The following is an 18296-nucleotide window of genomic DNA, read 5'->3' on the forward strand; positions in this document are numbered from 1 at the left end:
ATCTACAGGAATTATATCTAGTCTTAAATTGTATTTATATTATGCATCAAAACAGAATAATGACTTGTTCTACAGATCATTATATTCTCTAATCAATGTCATAGAAGTATAATTAATAAAGTTGCCACAATCCTACTAGGCCATAGCACGGCTCTCTCATTACAGAGAGATAACCAGTGGTCGTTTAACCAGAGGGTCACCATGCCTCAGGCAAGGGTTCAGGTTGAGAAGGAGAATTCCTCAATGGTAACCTCAACCAGCACCAGAATTGTACCCACTGTTGGCATCGCTCTACATTACAAGCTAGCCATCCAGCCAAATGAGCTAACCAATCTCCAGTACTATAGATGATGAAGAAGATAAGATATAATTTGAAGTTATTAGCAGAATTAAATTGTATTACAACTTTGAGTAAAGCAGATTTTATTTCTTTATTCATGCACAGGATGGGGGCATCACTGGCTAGACAGCATTTATTGCCCATCCCTAAGTGGCCAGAGGGCAGTTTAAAATTACCCACATTGCTGTGAGTCTGGAATCACATGTAGGGCAAACCAAGTAAGGATCGCAGTTTCCTTCCCTAAAGGACATTAGTGAACCAAATGGGTTTTTCCTGACAATCAACAATGGATTCACAGTCATTTTTAGATTCTTAATTCCACATATTTGTTGAATTCAAATTCCACCATCCGCCATGGTGAGATTCAAACCTGGGTCCCCAGAACATTATCTGGGTTTCTGGATTAACAGTCCAGTGATAATACCACTGCACCATTACCTCCACTTTATATTTTGTCACTCAATTAGGAATTCACATATTGAAACAGTTGAGCTCAATTATTTCTCCTATTTCGTATGTCCTTGGAAACTAAAGACAAAAACAGTACTAGAGAGTAATGGTGAGTTCAATTGTCATGTATAATATTCTAAAATTGAAATTCCATTCAATGTGACTGTATGCAATTTACATGTACAATTCATGAACAAGAATATTGGCTTCTGACTCAGACAATTAACGATGCAGCTAGTTGCATATTACCTTTCAAATAAATCTTTGGGTTCAGTAGTCTTTTGAAAATCTTCTGTCAGACACACAGCAGAGGTTTTAGCAGGAGTCAAAGATTGTTTAACACAAGACTGTTTGACATGAGGCATTTCTGTCAAAAAACAAAAAGAATGCTCAGATTAAAGTTTTGCCACCTCCTGGTTTCAGACATAAAGGCAGTGATTCAGTCACAATACGCATCTGAAATGGGAGGCACAGATTGTAGCTGGACCTAATAGGACACTATCTTCAGCCGTGGCATTTCCTGTAGCAGCTTGCTCATTGAAATGAAAGTTAACATTTGTTTGGTTGCAATACCCCCAAAGTTAAATACAGAGGCTTGAGGGCAATTAATAGGTAATACTGTGAAGTCAAGAGAGCATTCCTATGGTCCACGCACCCTCTGCAAAAATTCCATCTCCTATTCCCAATTCCTCCACCTCCGCCGCATCTGCTCCCAGGATGAGGCATTCCACTCCCGCACATCCCAGATGTCCAAGTTCTTCAAGGACCGCAACAGACTCCCGCCCCGCAGTGGTCAAGAACGCCCTTGACCATGTCTCCCGCATTTCCCACAACACATCCCACACACCCCGCCCCCACAATAACCGCCCCAAGAGGATCCCCCTCGTTCTCACATACCACCCCACCAACCTCCGGACACAACGCATAATCCTCCAACACTTCCGCCATCTACAATCCAACCCCACCACCAAAGACATTTTTCCATCCCCACCCTTGTCTGCCTTCCAGAGAGACCACTCTCTCCATGACTCCCTTGTCCGCTCCACACACTCCTCCAACACCACCACTCCTGGCACCTTCCCCTGCAACCGCAGGAAGTGCTACACTTGCCCCCACGCCTCCTCCCTCACCCCCATCCCAGGCCCCAAAATTACTTTCCATATTAAGCAGATATTCACCTGCACATCTGCCAATGTAGTATACTGTATCCATTGCACGCAGTGCGGCTTCCTGTACATTGGGGAAACCAAGCAGAGGCTTGGGGACCGCTTTGCAGAACACCTCCGCTCGGTTCGCAATAAACAACTGCACCTCCCAGTCGCGAACCATTTTAACTCCCCCTCCCATTCCTCAGATGACATGTCCATCATGGGCCTCCTGCAGTGCCACAATGATGCCACCCGAAGGTTACAGGAACAGCAACTCATATTCCGCTTGGGAACCCTGCAGCCCAATGGTATCAATGTGGACTTCACAAGCTTCAAAATCTCCCCCTCCCCCACTACATTCCAAAACCAGCCCAGTTCGCCCCCTCTCCCCACAGCATCACAAAACCAGCCCAGCTCGTCCCCGCCTCCCTAACCTGTTCTTCCTCTCACCTATCCCCTCCTCCCACCTTAAGCTGCACCTCCATTTCCCACCTACCAACCTCATCCCGCCTCCTTGACCTGTCTGTCCTCCCCGGACTGACCTATCCCCTCCCCACCTATACTCCCCTCTCCACCTATCTTCTCTTCTATCCATCTTCGGTCCACCTCCCCCTCTCTCCCTATTTATTTCGGAACCCTCTCCCCATCCCCCTCTCTGATGAAGGGTCTAGGCCCGAAACATCAGCTTTTGTGCTCCTCAGATGCTGCTTAGCCTGCTGTGTTCATCCAGCTACACACTTTGTTATCGAACATTCCTATGGATTTTTTTTTGCAAGTTGTATTTTTAGTTCTTAAACACATTAACATTACTTGGCAGATGTATTACAAATACTGCATGCACTGTAAATTGCAACATGCTGGCTTCCTACTGGCAAACAGCAGCCGAAAGGTGGGGGAGAAAAAAAGATGGAGAGTGAAAATTTTAAAGGTTATGGTCAACAAGGAAGGGAAAAAAATGGGAATGAATGAGGAGCAAATATAAAATGAAGTGTAAGAGTGAGAAAAGTAAAGAGGAAGAACACAGAATGAGTGGATAGCCAGAATTGAAAAGGTGGCATAAAGAACACCAAAATAAAGATGTACTTGAGGCAATCAAAGCAGCTGCAACAAGAAGTGACTGTGGGATAGAACAGTATAATATCTAAAAACAATGGTGCACTTGTTTGCATTGGCTCCACCACACAGCCAAATCAGATATTTCCTGTGAGAAGAGAAGGCAATTGTGTCAGGGTGGGGGGAGAAAATATGATCAGTCAAGCATTGGGACTAATCATTTTTGGTGGGAAAAATGGAATATCATGCTCTCTTCGGACCCGCAAAAATCTCTAAATAGCTTTAGGGTATGCATGGAGCAGTCTGTCTAGGACTGCATGTTTCACCTCTCTCTCTTCTGTAATGGGTGTAATGAATTATTATTACTGTCTTCCTCTTCAGTGCATAACAAATATGTTTTTTTAAATTTAATTTTTTATTTTGTTTCTCCCTTTGACAATTATGTAGTCATGTATTTTAGCAAGTTGTGAGGCACATCCAAGCACAAGTATTCAAGAAGGAGACAAATTGAAGTTTATAAAATGTTACAAATTATAAATTTCTTAAAATCAAAGATTTCAATTTAGTTTACGTGAATTAGAGTCCCCCAGATGTCACCTCTCAGGACACTCCCAGAAGCGGCTGGGCCCTCTAACACCAACTTGCTTGCATAAGTACAGGCAGAAATCAGGAAGCTGGAAAGTGAAAGAATCATTAAACCAGTACAGTTTGCAGACTGGGAATCACTGGTCATATCGATTATGAAGTCTAACAGGTTGGGTCACCTTTGAGGGAATTTTAAATAAATGGTAAACAGCTGCTTGCAGCTGGATGAATACTTAATCACTTGCATAGAAAACTTACACATAAAACTGTTGGAGGGGTTTTTCCTTCACAAAGCAGAACATAAGCCATGGGTATCTGCAATTGTGGTTAGATGAGGATTTCAAGAAGTATGCCACAGTTAATACCCATAAGGATTTGTACCGATATACAAGGCTGCCATCTGGAGTAACATCAGTCTGTGCCATTTTTCAGCAGATAATGGAAAACATTTTACAAGGTCTACCCCAGGCAACATTTATCTGGATGATGTGTTAATAACAGGGAAGGTCCATTAATAGCACTTAGAGAACCTGAACACAGTCCTTAAAAGCTTCTCCATGGCAGGCATACACCTTAGCAGGGAAAAACGTTCTGGATGTGAGTTTGCTCGCTGAGCTGGAAGGTTAGTTTTCAGACGTTTCGTCACCATTCTAGGTAACATCATCAGTGAGCCTCCGACGAAGTGCTGGTGTTATGTCCCGCTTTTTATTTATCTGGTTAGGTTTCCTTGGGTTGGTGATGTCAATTCCTGTTCTTTTTCTCAGGGGATGGTAGATTGGCTCCAAATCAATGTGTTTGTTCATGGAGTTCCGGTTGGAATGCCATGCTTCTAGGAATTCTCATGCATGTCTCTGTTTGGCTTGTCCTATGATGGATGTGTTGTCCCAATCAAAGTGGTGTCCTTCCTCATCTGTATGTAAGGACACGAGTGATAGTGGGTCATGTCGTTTTGTGGCTAGTTGATGTTCATGTATCCTGGTGGCTAGCTTTCTGCCTGTTTGTCCAATGTAGTGTTTGTCACAGTTCTTGCAAGGTATTTTGTAGATGATGTTTGTTTTATTTGTTGTCTGTATAGGGTCTTTTAAGTTCATTAGCTGTTCTGTTTTAGTGTGTTGGTGGGTTTGTGGGCTACCCTGATGCCAAGAGGTCCGAGTAGTCTGGCAGTCATTTCGGAAATGTCTTTGATGTAGGGGAGAGTGGTTATGGTTTCTGAGCCCATTTTGTCTGTTTGTTTGGATTTACTGCTGAGAAATCGGCGGACTGTGTTCATAGGGTACCCATTCTTTTTGAATACGCTGTATAGGTGATTTTCCTCTGCTCTGCGTAGTTCCTCGTGCTGCAGTGTGTGGTGGCTTGTTGAAATAATGTTCTAATGCAGCTTCGTTTGTGGGTGTTGGGATGGTTGCTCTTGTAGTTCAGTATTTGGTCCGTATGTGTTGTTTTCCTGTAGACGCTGGTTTGAAGTTCCCCATTGGCTGTTCGCTCTACTGTGACATCTAGGAATGGCAGTTTGTTGTTGTTTTCCTCCTCTTTTGTGAATGTTATGCCAGTAAGGGGATTATTGATGGTCTTGAAGGTTTCCTCTAATTTGTTTGTTTAGTGATGACAAAGGTGTCATCCACATAGCGGACCCATTCGTTTGAAGTTGTGTACTATGAATAACACCGACAGTGGCATCACTTAGACTTGTACAGGGATGTAGAATGATCGTTATTCAGTTATCAGGACATGTATGTCTCTGCATCCTCTCAGAGGAAATCCTGGTCTTCCTCTATGAGGACCAGAATTCTTTCCTGATCCGGGCTGAGATACTAAATATTTGGTACCCTTCCATTCAAACAAGCATTTTCTGCCCCATTGTGGACTGTCTTCTCCTGGAAGAAACTGAGGGATTGATTGAAGTACAATCAGCAGCACAGCTGTCAGTCAGTGTTCATGCAGGTAGTGAAGTGTCCCAGATAAGGAATTTAGGCAGTGCAAAAGCCATATAGGATTAGTAGTGCAGGAGCCTAGGGGTGAGAACAAATTAAGTAAGATGTGTACTCAATGCTGAGTGTGGCAGAGTTTGAGCCTTGGTGGGAAGTGGATGTAGTAGTAGAAGTAGAGTGAGTTTGAGGTAGCAGAGAAGAGTGTGACCCTATTACCCTGCAGGAACAGGGAAGTTCATTGACCTTCTTATGGCATTTCTGGCTGTTCTTCCTCACTGTCAAGATGGCACTGGTACTAGTGGAGCCCTCAGACCAGGCTTCCAGTGTCTGGTGGGGTGACCTCCTCTGGTCATCCCCTCCTTTTACTACCTGCTTCACTAGGAACCTCCAGGTTGCTGTTGGAGAATCACAGCCTGAGAAAGGATAATCCCTTTCTCTAACGTGTCCATCCTTAACCCAGTCAGCTGCTTTGGAATGTCACTGCTAGTCTGGATGCACAGTGGCCTTTTAAATTTGGCATAGGTGCCAGGGATGCTGATCTTTTGATTAATATCCAATGAGTGGCAATTTGCTCTGGGAAATGGGTGTGATAAGTTGGGGATAGAACGGGACTTGCAGGGTGCCATCGTAGCAGGGCATATAATTAATGAGGTATGTTTGGTAAGATACAGTGACAAATGTTACTGGGCTTGCCAGCAAGGATACCACCAAAAAACTCAACACATCTCACACTTATGCAAAAAGCATGTAAGATTCCGTCCATGATATCATATTATGCTATTGGTTAGCTTGGATAGCATGTTTACAATGCAAAGTGATGCCAACAGCATGGATTCAATTCCTGCACCAGCTGAGGTCTGCATGTAGGCCCTGCCTTCTCGACTATGCACCTCATCAGGGGTGTGGTGACTTTCAGGTTAAACTCACCAGCAGTCATCCCTCTCAGAGAGCAGTTCTATGGTCATCAGGGAATGTGGCAACTTTCCTTTACCTTTATTTCATACAATACTTTTTTTTTATTTGAACAATAACATGAGACATCAGTTGTATACGAATTGTCCAGGGGCGAGATGTGATTCAAAATATTTTTAGCAATTTGTTTAAACGGTAAAAGATCATTTCAGTGGAAAAAATTATAAGTATTTTGGTGACCTCTGTCTTTGAACATTTCCTCTCAATATGCATTCACAGTTAACATATCACAAAAATGCAAACAACAAGCAATAAATGTGAATCACACAGCCTTATGTTTCCCTATTATTCTAGTAACTAAAGTTGAAGTGATTTCATTCATCATACCTGTTGCTTCTCTACTTTTCTCCCTGTCCTTCATTTTCTCAATTTGTTCACTTTCTCTGTTTAATTCATTTTGTTCAGATTTAGAAGGGGCTTCATGGTTTTCTCTGTTGTTTTCTTCTTTAATTGACAACAGCACTGATTTTCTTTCATTGAGATCACCTGGCGAAATCCTACAGTAAGGTAACAGTTATGACCAGAGGTAGATACACAGAGAAATCTCAGGACAACATACAATCCATACATAATATCTAAGCCTGAGTGATTATGTTTCATTATTAATATCCCAGTTTAGAAGAATTAATAAAATGATCTTGAAATTCCTTAGTGCTCCTGTCAGATCCCACCAAAAATCCAACAGCATCAGAAAACAGAAGGATTCTGGACATGAGGCGTCATGACTAATTTTGAAATCTTTTAGTCAGTCTTATGAAGACAGAATCCTCAGCTACCTTTCACAAGGGGTATGATTTTGAATGCAAGCCAAGTGTCAGTCTAAACTCATAAACTGAATTCATAGAATCATAGAATGACTACAGCACAGAAGATGGTGTTATGTCTGTGCAGGTTCTCCATAGGAGCAACTCATCTGAAGATTCATCTAGCTTGTCAAACCTCATGCATAGTTCCAAAGGAACACATATAATGACCTTATGCCCCTATTGATTAAACATAGGATGTGGTGTGTTTTTGTTTTAAACAACTCATGGCCACAATGAAGATGGCAACTGAGAAAACAGCAAACAAAGCAATCAACGATCAGATAATTTACTTTTGGTGATTTGGTATATCCGTCAAGTATTATCGTCCCTATTCTTAGAAGTGGACAGGACATCCGTTTATAATTTCATCTGAAAGGCAGCACCTCCAACAGTACGGTACTCCTTCAGTTTTGCATAGAAATACCAGACAACAAATGTGCTCAAGTTCGTCATAGAATGTGACCTAAATGCAATTTACTTGATTATAATTCCAATAGGAATATTTTAATGTATTAACCTTAACCCCAAATTTATGTTGGTTTGTTTATAAATTATTTAACATTATTGTTACATTTTCTGCTAACGTTGGATTATTAACATCCTGCCGTTCTATAACAAAATAGAGCGCTCAAGTACAAACATTATTCTTACACTTGATTTCTACTCAGAACTTGTTTTTGATAGGTACAAGGATTCTTACCTGGGAAATGAAACTGAGTTGGTCGTAGCAGGTCGACTTGTATACACATCTCTAACTGACTTTATTGAGTCTGCAGTCCCGGGTCTCTGTTAGGTGAAGAATATGTGTATTAATTGTGGGTATGCTGTAAATGTTGTAATATATAAATGAATCAACTTAATATCATAAATGATGACCAACTTGCACGTCAAGGGTTGTTAATTTCTCATTTCTTTCCAAAACGTTCCAAAGAATGTGACATTTTACATTTTCTCTGTACATATTTACATTTCTGAGACAAGTGGAAAGTTTGTACATTTTCAACATACAGGTAGTTCTCCTATAACGCGCAAGTTACATTCTTGTGTGACATCGCATTATAGAAAATTGCACTGTAGAAAATGGCCATAGAAACTCACATTATTGGGAAATCCCTCTAGAAAATCGGTATACCTGTACAGCAGAAAGTTTGTGTTATCCAAACAGCGCCCACCAGTTATCAATCATGTTACAGCCAATTTGCATTAACAAGCCCACGTTATAGCAGAACTACCTGGACCTCTGTTCAGTTTTGTTTTTGCATTGAGTTAGTTACCCACTAATAAGCAACTTAACTTCACAAGAGTATATTCTATTTTCTGTTACTTGTGAGTTCATGAAGAAACAATCAAAAACAAGGCATATATAATATGCTCCATTGTTCTGATTGATATACTCTGAATTTGGATATTGTCAATTGAACTAACTTATACGCAGTGCATCAAATATTGTAATAAAAAGTATATGTTTGATACTTACATTATTTAGGATTTGAATTTTAAAGAGGCAGCAACTTTTTAGGGGGGGGTCAGTTCTGAGAAGATGATTTTTAAAATGTCTGAAAATCATTTGGAGCAGTGGAAAAAATGCATAATTTTCAAGAATAATTTCAGCTAAGTGTCTGGCAGGACAACTGTGATGTTAATGGATAACTTTTCTTTTACATTGCTTAGTTTTAAAACTGACTGATGCCATTAGTTTAGCTTCTGGCCTTGGTTCAGAACAGAAAACGTTTTTTTCCACATAATTTATCAGTTCAGTTCAGAAAGAAAATTAGTTTCCTCCTCACAGGCAAATCCTATTAAGGATTCTCTTGGGAACCATTCACTTTATCTGAAGTACTGTTACTTCATGGATCTTCCAAACCTGGAGACCTTGTCGACAAGTTTTCAAGTTGTTAGAACTGAGAAAGTTCAGAATTGTCAAAGGTTCATGCCAGTGGACATAGAAAGGAATTGTAAAATTGTCAAGCAGTGCACAGAAAATAAACTGAGAAAAATCAGTCAAATAATTTTAAAGAGTTGAAAATAGAAAGAAAACAAAAATAGAAACTGCTGGACGAGCTCAGCAATTGGCAGCATTGGTGGAGAGAAATCAGAGTTAATGTTTTGACTCAAGTGACCCATCCTCAGAACTGACGGTAGTTAGAAGATTGTCAGTTTAATTGCTAAAGGGTTGGTGGGGGTGGGGAGACCATGGGGGTGAAGGAGTAAATGATAGGTGGGGATAGAGCCAAAAGAGAGAGAGAACAGTTGTATAGACAAAGGAGTAGATAAAAATCTGGCTATGAGGATGAATAGCTATTAATGGAGACTGTTAGTATTTAACAAAATCATGCACTCTCATATTTAAGTTTACAATGTTCTAATTTAGGGGTATCCTTAGCTTCTTAAAAGGCGTTTAGCTTGTTGGCAGCTAAAGATATGATGGTCACCTTTTACACCTTATACAAGCTTGATTAGCATATCCTCAAATCTGTTCTGGAATATGCTGTATTATTTTACCAGAACTGTCCTGATACTTGAAACTTTGTCTGGTAAGACCACAATTTGCTCCACAACAGCTTTTTTAATGGCTATCATTATATCCACATTCCATTTTTATGTCTGGGTTTTGAATGCAAGAAGGCCTGTTGTTTGGGTTGAAGTTACAGGATTTAGAACTATCACAGCAGCAAGTTATTATAAGCAGTGGCAAGATGACAGACACGAACTTCATTATTTATTCTTTAAGTTGAAATTCATTTTTATGCTCCAGGTGAGGCATCTCCTATCTTAATTCATCTTATCCACAAAGTTTGTGGAAGCACTACAGTGAGTTACTGAATCAGTTTGGAAGTATGTGTTGACCAGAGGAAGGCTCCAGATGCATAGCAACATTGTTGACTCTTAACGACACCCTGAAATGGCCTAGCAAGCCCTCTCAAGGACAGTTAGTGATTGGCAACAAACACTGGTTTTGTCACAAGGCTCACATGACATAAATAAATAAAACAAAATATGCAGAGAAGGAGGCAGACAGGGCTAGTTTAAGTGCAGAGAGGAGAAAGATGGTTGTCCATAGAAGGCCCTACCCACAAACCACATCCCTGGAGCACCCATCCTTATGGAGCAATGAGCCAGGAACAATGTCTTCATAAGTGGTCAGTAAAGGATCCCAAGAAAGAGCAGTAGGCCATTTGACCCGTCGAGCCTGATATGTCATTCAGTTCTATCACAGAACTGATTCTAGCCTTAATTCTATTTTTCTGCCTTCTTCCCCCATTACTGTTAACTTTCTTACACATCAAAAATGTGACTACTCAGCCTTGTATATATTCAATTGCTCAGTCTTCCCTGCTCTTTGTGGAAGGGAATTCCAAAGAATAATGACCCCCTGAAAAAGGAAGTCCATCCTGATCTCCTTATTTTGAAAATGTGTCCCCAATTCTAGGTTTTCTACAAGTAGCATCTAACTTTGTCAAATATTACATTTCAATAACACAAGCTCCATTAGGTATAGTCCCAACCTTCTCAACCTTTCCTCACAAGACAACTCCTTCATCCCAGGAATTGGCTGAGTGAACCTTCTCTTCACTGCTTCCAATGCAGGTATATCCATCCTCAAGGAAATAAACCAAAACGATAACCAGTACCCTAGAAGCACACTCTTCAATGTCATGTATAATTATAGCAAGATGTTCCAACTTTCAAATGTCAATCCTCTTGCAATAAAGGCCAACAGTCTATTTGCCTTTCTAATTACTTGTTGAAATACCAACTTTTGTTGTGCCAACCTTTTCTAATTCTGTAGAAAGACGCTCAGATTTCTCTGAAGAGTAGCCTTTGACAGTTTCTCTCCAATAAAATAACATTATTTCTCTATTCTTCCTATTTGTGGACAACCTCTAACTTTCTCATACTTTTACAACTGCTGGAAAAAGCAAGACCCGCAAATGCTGGAATCAGAGTCAATACAGTGTGGAGCTGGAGGAACACAGCAAATCAGGCAGCATCAGAAGAGCAGGAAAGTCAGTGTTTCGGTTTACACTCTTCATCAGGATGAGGCATGGAGGAAGGACCTCAGAAATAAATGGAAGGGTGGAGCCTGAGAAAGGTAGGTAGGATGGTGATAGGTGGAAGTGGGGGAAGGGGGGTAGTGGAAATTACTAAGTGGGAAGAGTGGGACAGATATGTGGGAAAGAAGATGGACAGGTTGTGCCAGGCCAAGGAGACAGGGATAAGAGGGAGGGTTGAACACGTGATGAGGCCGGGGTTGGGAGATTTTGTCTGCACGTGGAATGATCAATCTTGGGAGCAGATGTGACAAAGGTGGAGGAATTGCGAGTAAGGATTCGCATTCTTGCAGGAGGATGGATGAGAGGAGGTGTAGTCACACGCAGACATCCTAGCTGTCATCTGATTTCAAGGACCACAACTTTCCCTCTCTATTGATTCATAATGCCCTCAACCGCGTGTCTTGCATTTTCTGCACTCTGCCCTCAATCCCCCTCCCCTGAAGAAAAACAAGGACAGAATTCCTCTGGTCCTCACATACCACCCTACCAACCTCCACATCCAGCGCATCATCCTCCACAACTTCTGTCACATGCAATCCGACCCCATGATCAAAGAGATATTTCACTCACCACCCCTATCTACCTTTTGTAGGGACCGCTCTCTCCGTGACTCCTCTGTCCACTCCATGCTCCCTACCAACCCCACACCTTTCCCTGCAACCGCAGGCGGTGCTACATTTGCCCCTACACCTCCTATCGCACCTCCATTCAAGGCCCCAGACAATCTTTCCAAATATGACAGGAATTCACCTGTATATCCTCCAAATTGCTCTACTGTATCTAATGCTCCCCATGTGGTCTCCTCTACATCAGTCAGACTCAGCGCAGACTCGGTGATCGATTTGCGGAGCATCTGCGCTCTATTTGCAATAATCCACAATACCTTCCGGTTGCCAACTATTTTAACCCCCCCTTTCCACTCCCTCGGTGACAAGTCCATCCTGGGCCGCCTCCAGTGTCACAAGGACACCACATGCAAACTGAAGGCACAACACCTCATATTCTGCCTCAGGAGCTTACAGCCCAATGGCCTCAACATAGAATTCACAAGTTTGAAAATCTCCCAACCCTTCCCATTGAGCAATCTCCACTATCCCCTACCTGTATCCACCTAGCACCATCCCACTTACCTTCTCCCAGCCCCAACCCCCTCCAACAACTTATTTCCCAGCTCCCTTTCCCATTCCCAGGCCTGATGAAGGGTATAAACCCATCGACTTTCCTGCTCCGCTGATGCTGCCTGACCTGCTGTGTTCCTCCAGCTCCACACTGTATTGACTATATTATAACTGTCAATGTTTTGCCCAATCTAACCATAGGATCATTCCTGTTGAAAGCAAGCAATAACAACAACTTATTGTCATTTGCCCTGCATAGAAGCATCATGGAGATCAGAGAGGCCCTGCACAGAAAGAAAGGGGACTTTGATCTCATGTCCCTAAAAAGGGATCATAAAGAATAAAAGCCACATGGGTTCACAGGATTGTCAGACAACCGTATGGGGTTCTGTGTCACCCATCCCAACAGCAACAAGGAATCATATCACAATTACAAAGGCTTCTTACTCTCACTCTCTGTCAATGTGCAGTTGGTTCACTCCAAGAAATTCATCTCGATAATTGTCTGCTATGATAAAAACATCTGCATTATTTTCACTCAATGCCAATCTGCAATACTGACTGCTTACAGGTCTCTAAGATACATTAAAGGATAGTTGTTTAGTTACAAGGGATGGACCATCCATTATGGCCCCAACCAGCATCCCACAAAAAAAAATAACAAAGCTTTGCGTGAAACCTACATAGCCATCCAGAACAAAGTGGAGCAAGTTATCAGTCTCCTTAGTAATACATCTTGCTGCTTTAATTGCTCAAAGGAGTTTCTACTGTACATACCCGCATGGAGTGGTGTACTGCATCCTCTACAATTTTGAAATTGTAAGGGTTCAGCAGTGGGTCCTGGAATCTTGCTCCGGGGGAAAGGAGGAGATCATATCCATTGCATGCAATTCAACAGAATGAGAAAAACTGCTTTGCAAAACTCCACTTCAATTGAAATGAACTTCACCATCCCCAATACCCTGCATCATAGTCTTGGTCACAAAAGCTCTTTCGTCAACATAATTCATTAAGACTAAAAGCAAAAACTTGAAGATTCATAAAAACACAGGAACAATTATCCTTGTCCTTTGCCTAACTAATGTTCCTACACAGTACTACTGCAGCCTGGCTGGTGTAAGACTGTTGAATGTCAATGGACCACACCGTAGATCACTATTCAGGACCTTCTGAAGCAGCTATAAGCCTTGATGTGTCCAAGACTGATCTTTGTCACTTTGGCATAGATGGCCACAGACTCCGTTGAATGCCCAATAATGAACAGCGAGGGCACTGGTGGAGTGGCAGTGATGGAAGCATGAATCCTGTCAGTCTTAAAGAGGACCACAGATTTATGCTTGATGGTGTTATTGCCCTCACCTAGATCCCCTGGGGTAGCACATAAGCAATCTTAATCATTTGTTGCAGCATTGATTATTGGACTGCTATGAGTACTTTGTATGTCCAATTGAGCAATAAATTCTGCATTCACATGGCAACAGTTTTGTGCCTGTTCAGCAACATAAAGATCTCATGGACCTTTGTCTGTGCTTCTGCTGCAGCACTGATGCAGTGGAAAGCTTCTGCATGTGCTGCTGTGAAAGCTCAGTGGCCAGTGAACATCTTATAATGGGTCATTGGGAAGTACTGCTATGGAGGTCCCAGCACTTACACTGTCAAAATGCTGAGTACCTAGCTCTTTGTAATGCTTTGTACACAGTGAAGCCAGACTCCTTCATGGTCCTTCCTAGTTACAGTAGGGTTCAGATAGGCCAACCAATGCACTAAAAATCATGGTGTGCATTTTCATCAGTGTTTCTGTCCTTTTCAATGAGTTCCTAGTTCTGGTTCCCTCCAACAGCACATGTCTACAATTTTCATCTGGAGAGTTTGCATACTAGTTGGATCATCCTTTTTGTGGGCAACATGCTCCTGCAAGAGAGATAACTGAATGTCCACAACGCTATGTCAATATAATTAGGTAGTGATGTACCATTGCTGAATAGCTGTAGCTTTGAAGAGGCATGAAGTGGCATTTGCACAACTAGCAAAACTGGAGGACCGTGTAGGGGACATGACTGTTGCTGATGTTAGGCATGAGTGTCAGGCAATGCTGCTTGCTAAGTGATCAGAGATATATATTAAGTAATGTGAAAAGTGGTTGAGAGATGAAATGTGCAGATGGATTCATTCATTTTGACAGTATGACCAGATTATTAAATTTTTTCAGCACTGCCGTCATGTCCTGGGTACTACATTCTGAGCATTGTGCCAGTCTTACTGTGATATCCCATCTCTTTCAGTGGCTCAATATTTGATCTCTTCCTGTGTCCTTCCTAAACCCTGTCTCTCTGATCATTTATCATTCAGGCAGCATCACAAAAGCAGGGAGTCTTTTCCTCTGTTCCACAATGTTCCAGTGTGGATTCTCAGTAACCTATCTTTTATACCATAACACTCCTCTGCTGCCTGCAGTACATACCGGATGCCAGCAGTGCTTGGAGACAAGTTCAGTGCAGAATCATTTGTGGCTATGCAAAAATCAAAGAAATGTGGAGGGTTCACCAATTTTATGGGTAGCAAGCCTTACTTGCAGCTAATGCTGGTGGGTCACAAACTATGGACCCCTGTTTCCAAAATTGCAGAAAGTGAAATTCCAGCCTTATTTATTTTAATCTTTTTTATATATCTTTCTTGAATGTTGTTTTGTATTCATTCACAGGATCAGTGACAAGGCCAGCATTTATTACCCATCCCTAATTGCCCAGAGGCCAGTTATGAGTCAACCACATTGCTGTGGGTCTGGAGTCATATGTAGGACAGAATAGGTAAGGGTAGCAGTTTACTTCCCTAAAGGACATTAGTGAACCAGGTGGGTTTTTCTGACAATCAGCAATAGGTTTGTGATTATCATTAGACTCTTAATTCCACATATTTATTGAAGTCAAATTTCACCATCTGCCATGGTGGGATTCAAACCCTTGACCCCAAAACATATCCTAGATCTCTGGATTAACAGTCCAGTAATAATACCACTAGGCCATTGCCTTCCCTTAGTTGTTGCCTTGATATCAAAGGAATGAAAACCAAGCAGGTTCCATAATTGGTGTACCATGTGCTCCTCCATATCATAGTTGGTGAGGATATTGATTTTTTTTACACATGGCTGTGATTTACAGAATAGTAGAAAGTCATGCTATTCACATCCGATGCCAAACAAGTTAAGGTGATATGTCTACTGTGTGAATGAAGTCATCTAGCATGCTGTCCACTTTGTGTACTAGTTTATCTCATTTTCAGCCTAACTATTCGGTTAGCAGTACGTGTGAAAAAGAGAATCAAATGTCTAAATCCCTTTTTGTTAGTTTTCATGGCCCCTGGTTAAAGCTGCAAAGTAACTTAGATAAAAGCTAAGTATCCTGGAGATCTGGAATAAAAACAAAACAGGTGCTGGAGAAACTCAGCGAGGTATGACAGCAGCTGTGGAGACAGAAATAGAGTGAACGATCAGAATGACTTCTTCAGAATTACAAGTTATGTGCACTTTACATTTTTATTTTGAAAGAACTTGGAGGTAGTTTGGCCCCCAGGCATGCAATGTACAAGCCTACTGGTGCATGGACACATCCTACCACTCATGAACCAAATTCTCAGCTCCACTGCATTCCAGATACTTTACGAGAATTTAAAGCTAAGAGAATAAACTCAACAAAAATATGGAGTGGTGCCCAAAACTGCACTGATGTTTAAACATGTCAAGTTTCTAGCAATTCTGGCAACCAAGCTACTGCCAACTGTGGTGTTTTGCATTCCTTTAGACTAACTAGGGAGAATGAAGGAGGCATGGTCGAGGTGGTGGGGAGGGGTGTTTCTGTCTGGGCGGCCAAGGATCTTAAAAAATTTTGTCCAAACTTGTGACCTGAAGAGATCATCCCAGTTTTGTTGCAGAGTACTAATACAACAAAGCAGCTGTTATGAGTCATAAACCCAAAACAATTGTCCTAGAGTGCAGGAACGGAGGTCTATGGTAAAAGGGACCACTGCACCCCATGACTCAGCCACCACCCACTTCAAATCAGATAGCCTGAGACTAGTTAAGTGCCAACCCACCATGGTCCATCTGCTTCAATGGCAGCTTGGTGCTTACAGTCTCTATCAACAGGTAGATAAAATTATTCACACCAGCCATACAAATGAAACAATACGAAGACGGAAGATGCCAGCTTTCGATTGTCAAGATGGGCATAAGCACCATGTGCATGAATCTGATAAACAGCCTACAGCTGGTTGATAATACATGTTAAGTTAGTTGGGACCAACGTGGAACATAATAGGCTGAAAATTTACACAGCACCCCTACAACACCACTAGGGTCATGAGAACAGATCTTTGAAAGTAAAACATCTGTCAGGAGAAGCAATTCAGAGGAAATATATGAACAATAATATGTAAACTTTTCTGTACGGGATTCACGGAACTTTAGAACAGAAACCCCGCAAGTGTTCTCTGTATCTGCCTCTCAACTCAAATAGGGCCAATTAACCCTCCAACACTGATTCACTGCAAAAGTAAAGGTGTGATCTATGAAGGGCTTGGCTTTAGTATCAGAGAATTTCTAAGTTAGAACATCATGACCTACTGGAGGATTTCAACTATAGGGTACACAGTATGGCACAGGCTTCTCCTGTTGCATACATCATGGCCTGGGAAAGTTAAATGGGACTGGATAGAGACTATTTCAGCTTTACTACTACCGTGAACTTTATGTAACTAATGTATTATTTCATAAATATTCATGCTAAAACACGTTCTAGGGACATCCAAGATCAGACATCGGCATCAGCAAGGTCTGACCATCACCAAAACAGAATCTGTCAACAGCACTGTCAACATACACAGGCACCTGACTGGGCTGTGATACAGTTTATCATTTTATATACACTATGTTGAAAATGCAAACCTTGAAACTCTTTCAGAGTAGAAAAGCTGTCTTGTATCAATAATACTGCCTACTCAGATTTAAACCAACAGTGACTCAGTTGAACAGATTCTTCCTGGCATTCACACAGAATGAAGAGCACACTAAGAAACCAGTAGTCTCAACACATGGGAATCATGAATAGAAATTTCTGAATGATTTGAGGCTAACATCACTATCTCACCTAACTTTCTATACTACATATGAACTGTCAATAGGTACACCCAATAAATCCACGTGGACAGGAAAAGTAATTATAAACATACAGCAAAATTTGGGGGAATATTTTACCTAATGTGTGTCACCTGCATCATTATAGTGAACTGAACGTCAATATATGGAAAAAATATCTATCTAACATGAGGGGACCTCCTTATCATTACATTTTAGGAAACATACGATCAACATAGAGTACATAATCATTTTATTAAGATATATGCCACAAGTACAAATCAGTCATATATAAGAATATACCTTATGAAACCCCAGCACATAGATATTTGAGAATTCTATATTTTTAGATAATTGTATGTATAAACAGAAAGGTCCTTGAACTCCTAAATTCTTACATATTTGACAAACATGATTTCAATGTATTAGAGGGCCTTCATATCAATTTATAAGTGCGAACTCTTCTTCACCTATAGTTGCTGAAATAAATATAGTTGAGGACAGTATAGCATTATATAGAGAAAATGTATGTGTGCCAAACTAACAAATGTCATTGTACAATGAGACATAGGGTTGATTTTAATTTTACCCAGTGAGTGGATATCTAATGTATGGTCAATTAAGCAAGTTTCTTATCCACCAGTAAGAGATTTAATCAGATCGTCTGATGAAGTTGCAAGGGTATCAACCTGAAGTTGCCAGGATATTGGTTA

The 18296-nt window shown here is 41.2% G+C and overlaps 1 protein-coding gene across 4 annotated transcripts in view; it reads right to left on the reverse strand.

The window, feature by feature from the left end:
- The window catches only part of LOC125453719 (coiled-coil domain-containing protein 81-like), an 80936-nt gene that overhangs the window by 54380 nt on the left and 8260 nt on the right, over nt 1-18296 (reverse strand). For all 4 annotated transcript variants that reach the window (XM_048533634.2, XM_059646565.1, XM_048533635.2 and 1 more), the window contains exons 5-7: nt 7983-8068; nt 6804-6973; nt 1040-1157 (exon numbers count right to left, since the gene is read on the reverse strand). In XM_048533634.2, the coding sequence (XP_048389591.1) occupies nt 1040-1157; nt 6804-6973; nt 7983-8068 (374 nt within the window). The remainder of the gene's footprint in view (nt 1-1039; nt 1158-6803; nt 6974-7982; nt 8069-18296) is intronic.

Source organism: Stegostoma tigrinum, chromosome 6 (genome assembly GCF_030684315.1).
Source record: "Stegostoma tigrinum isolate sSteTig4 chromosome 6, sSteTig4.hap1, whole genome shotgun sequence".
NCBI classification, from domain to species: Eukaryota; Metazoa; Chordata; class Chondrichthyes; order Orectolobiformes; family Stegostomatidae; genus Stegostoma; species Stegostoma tigrinum.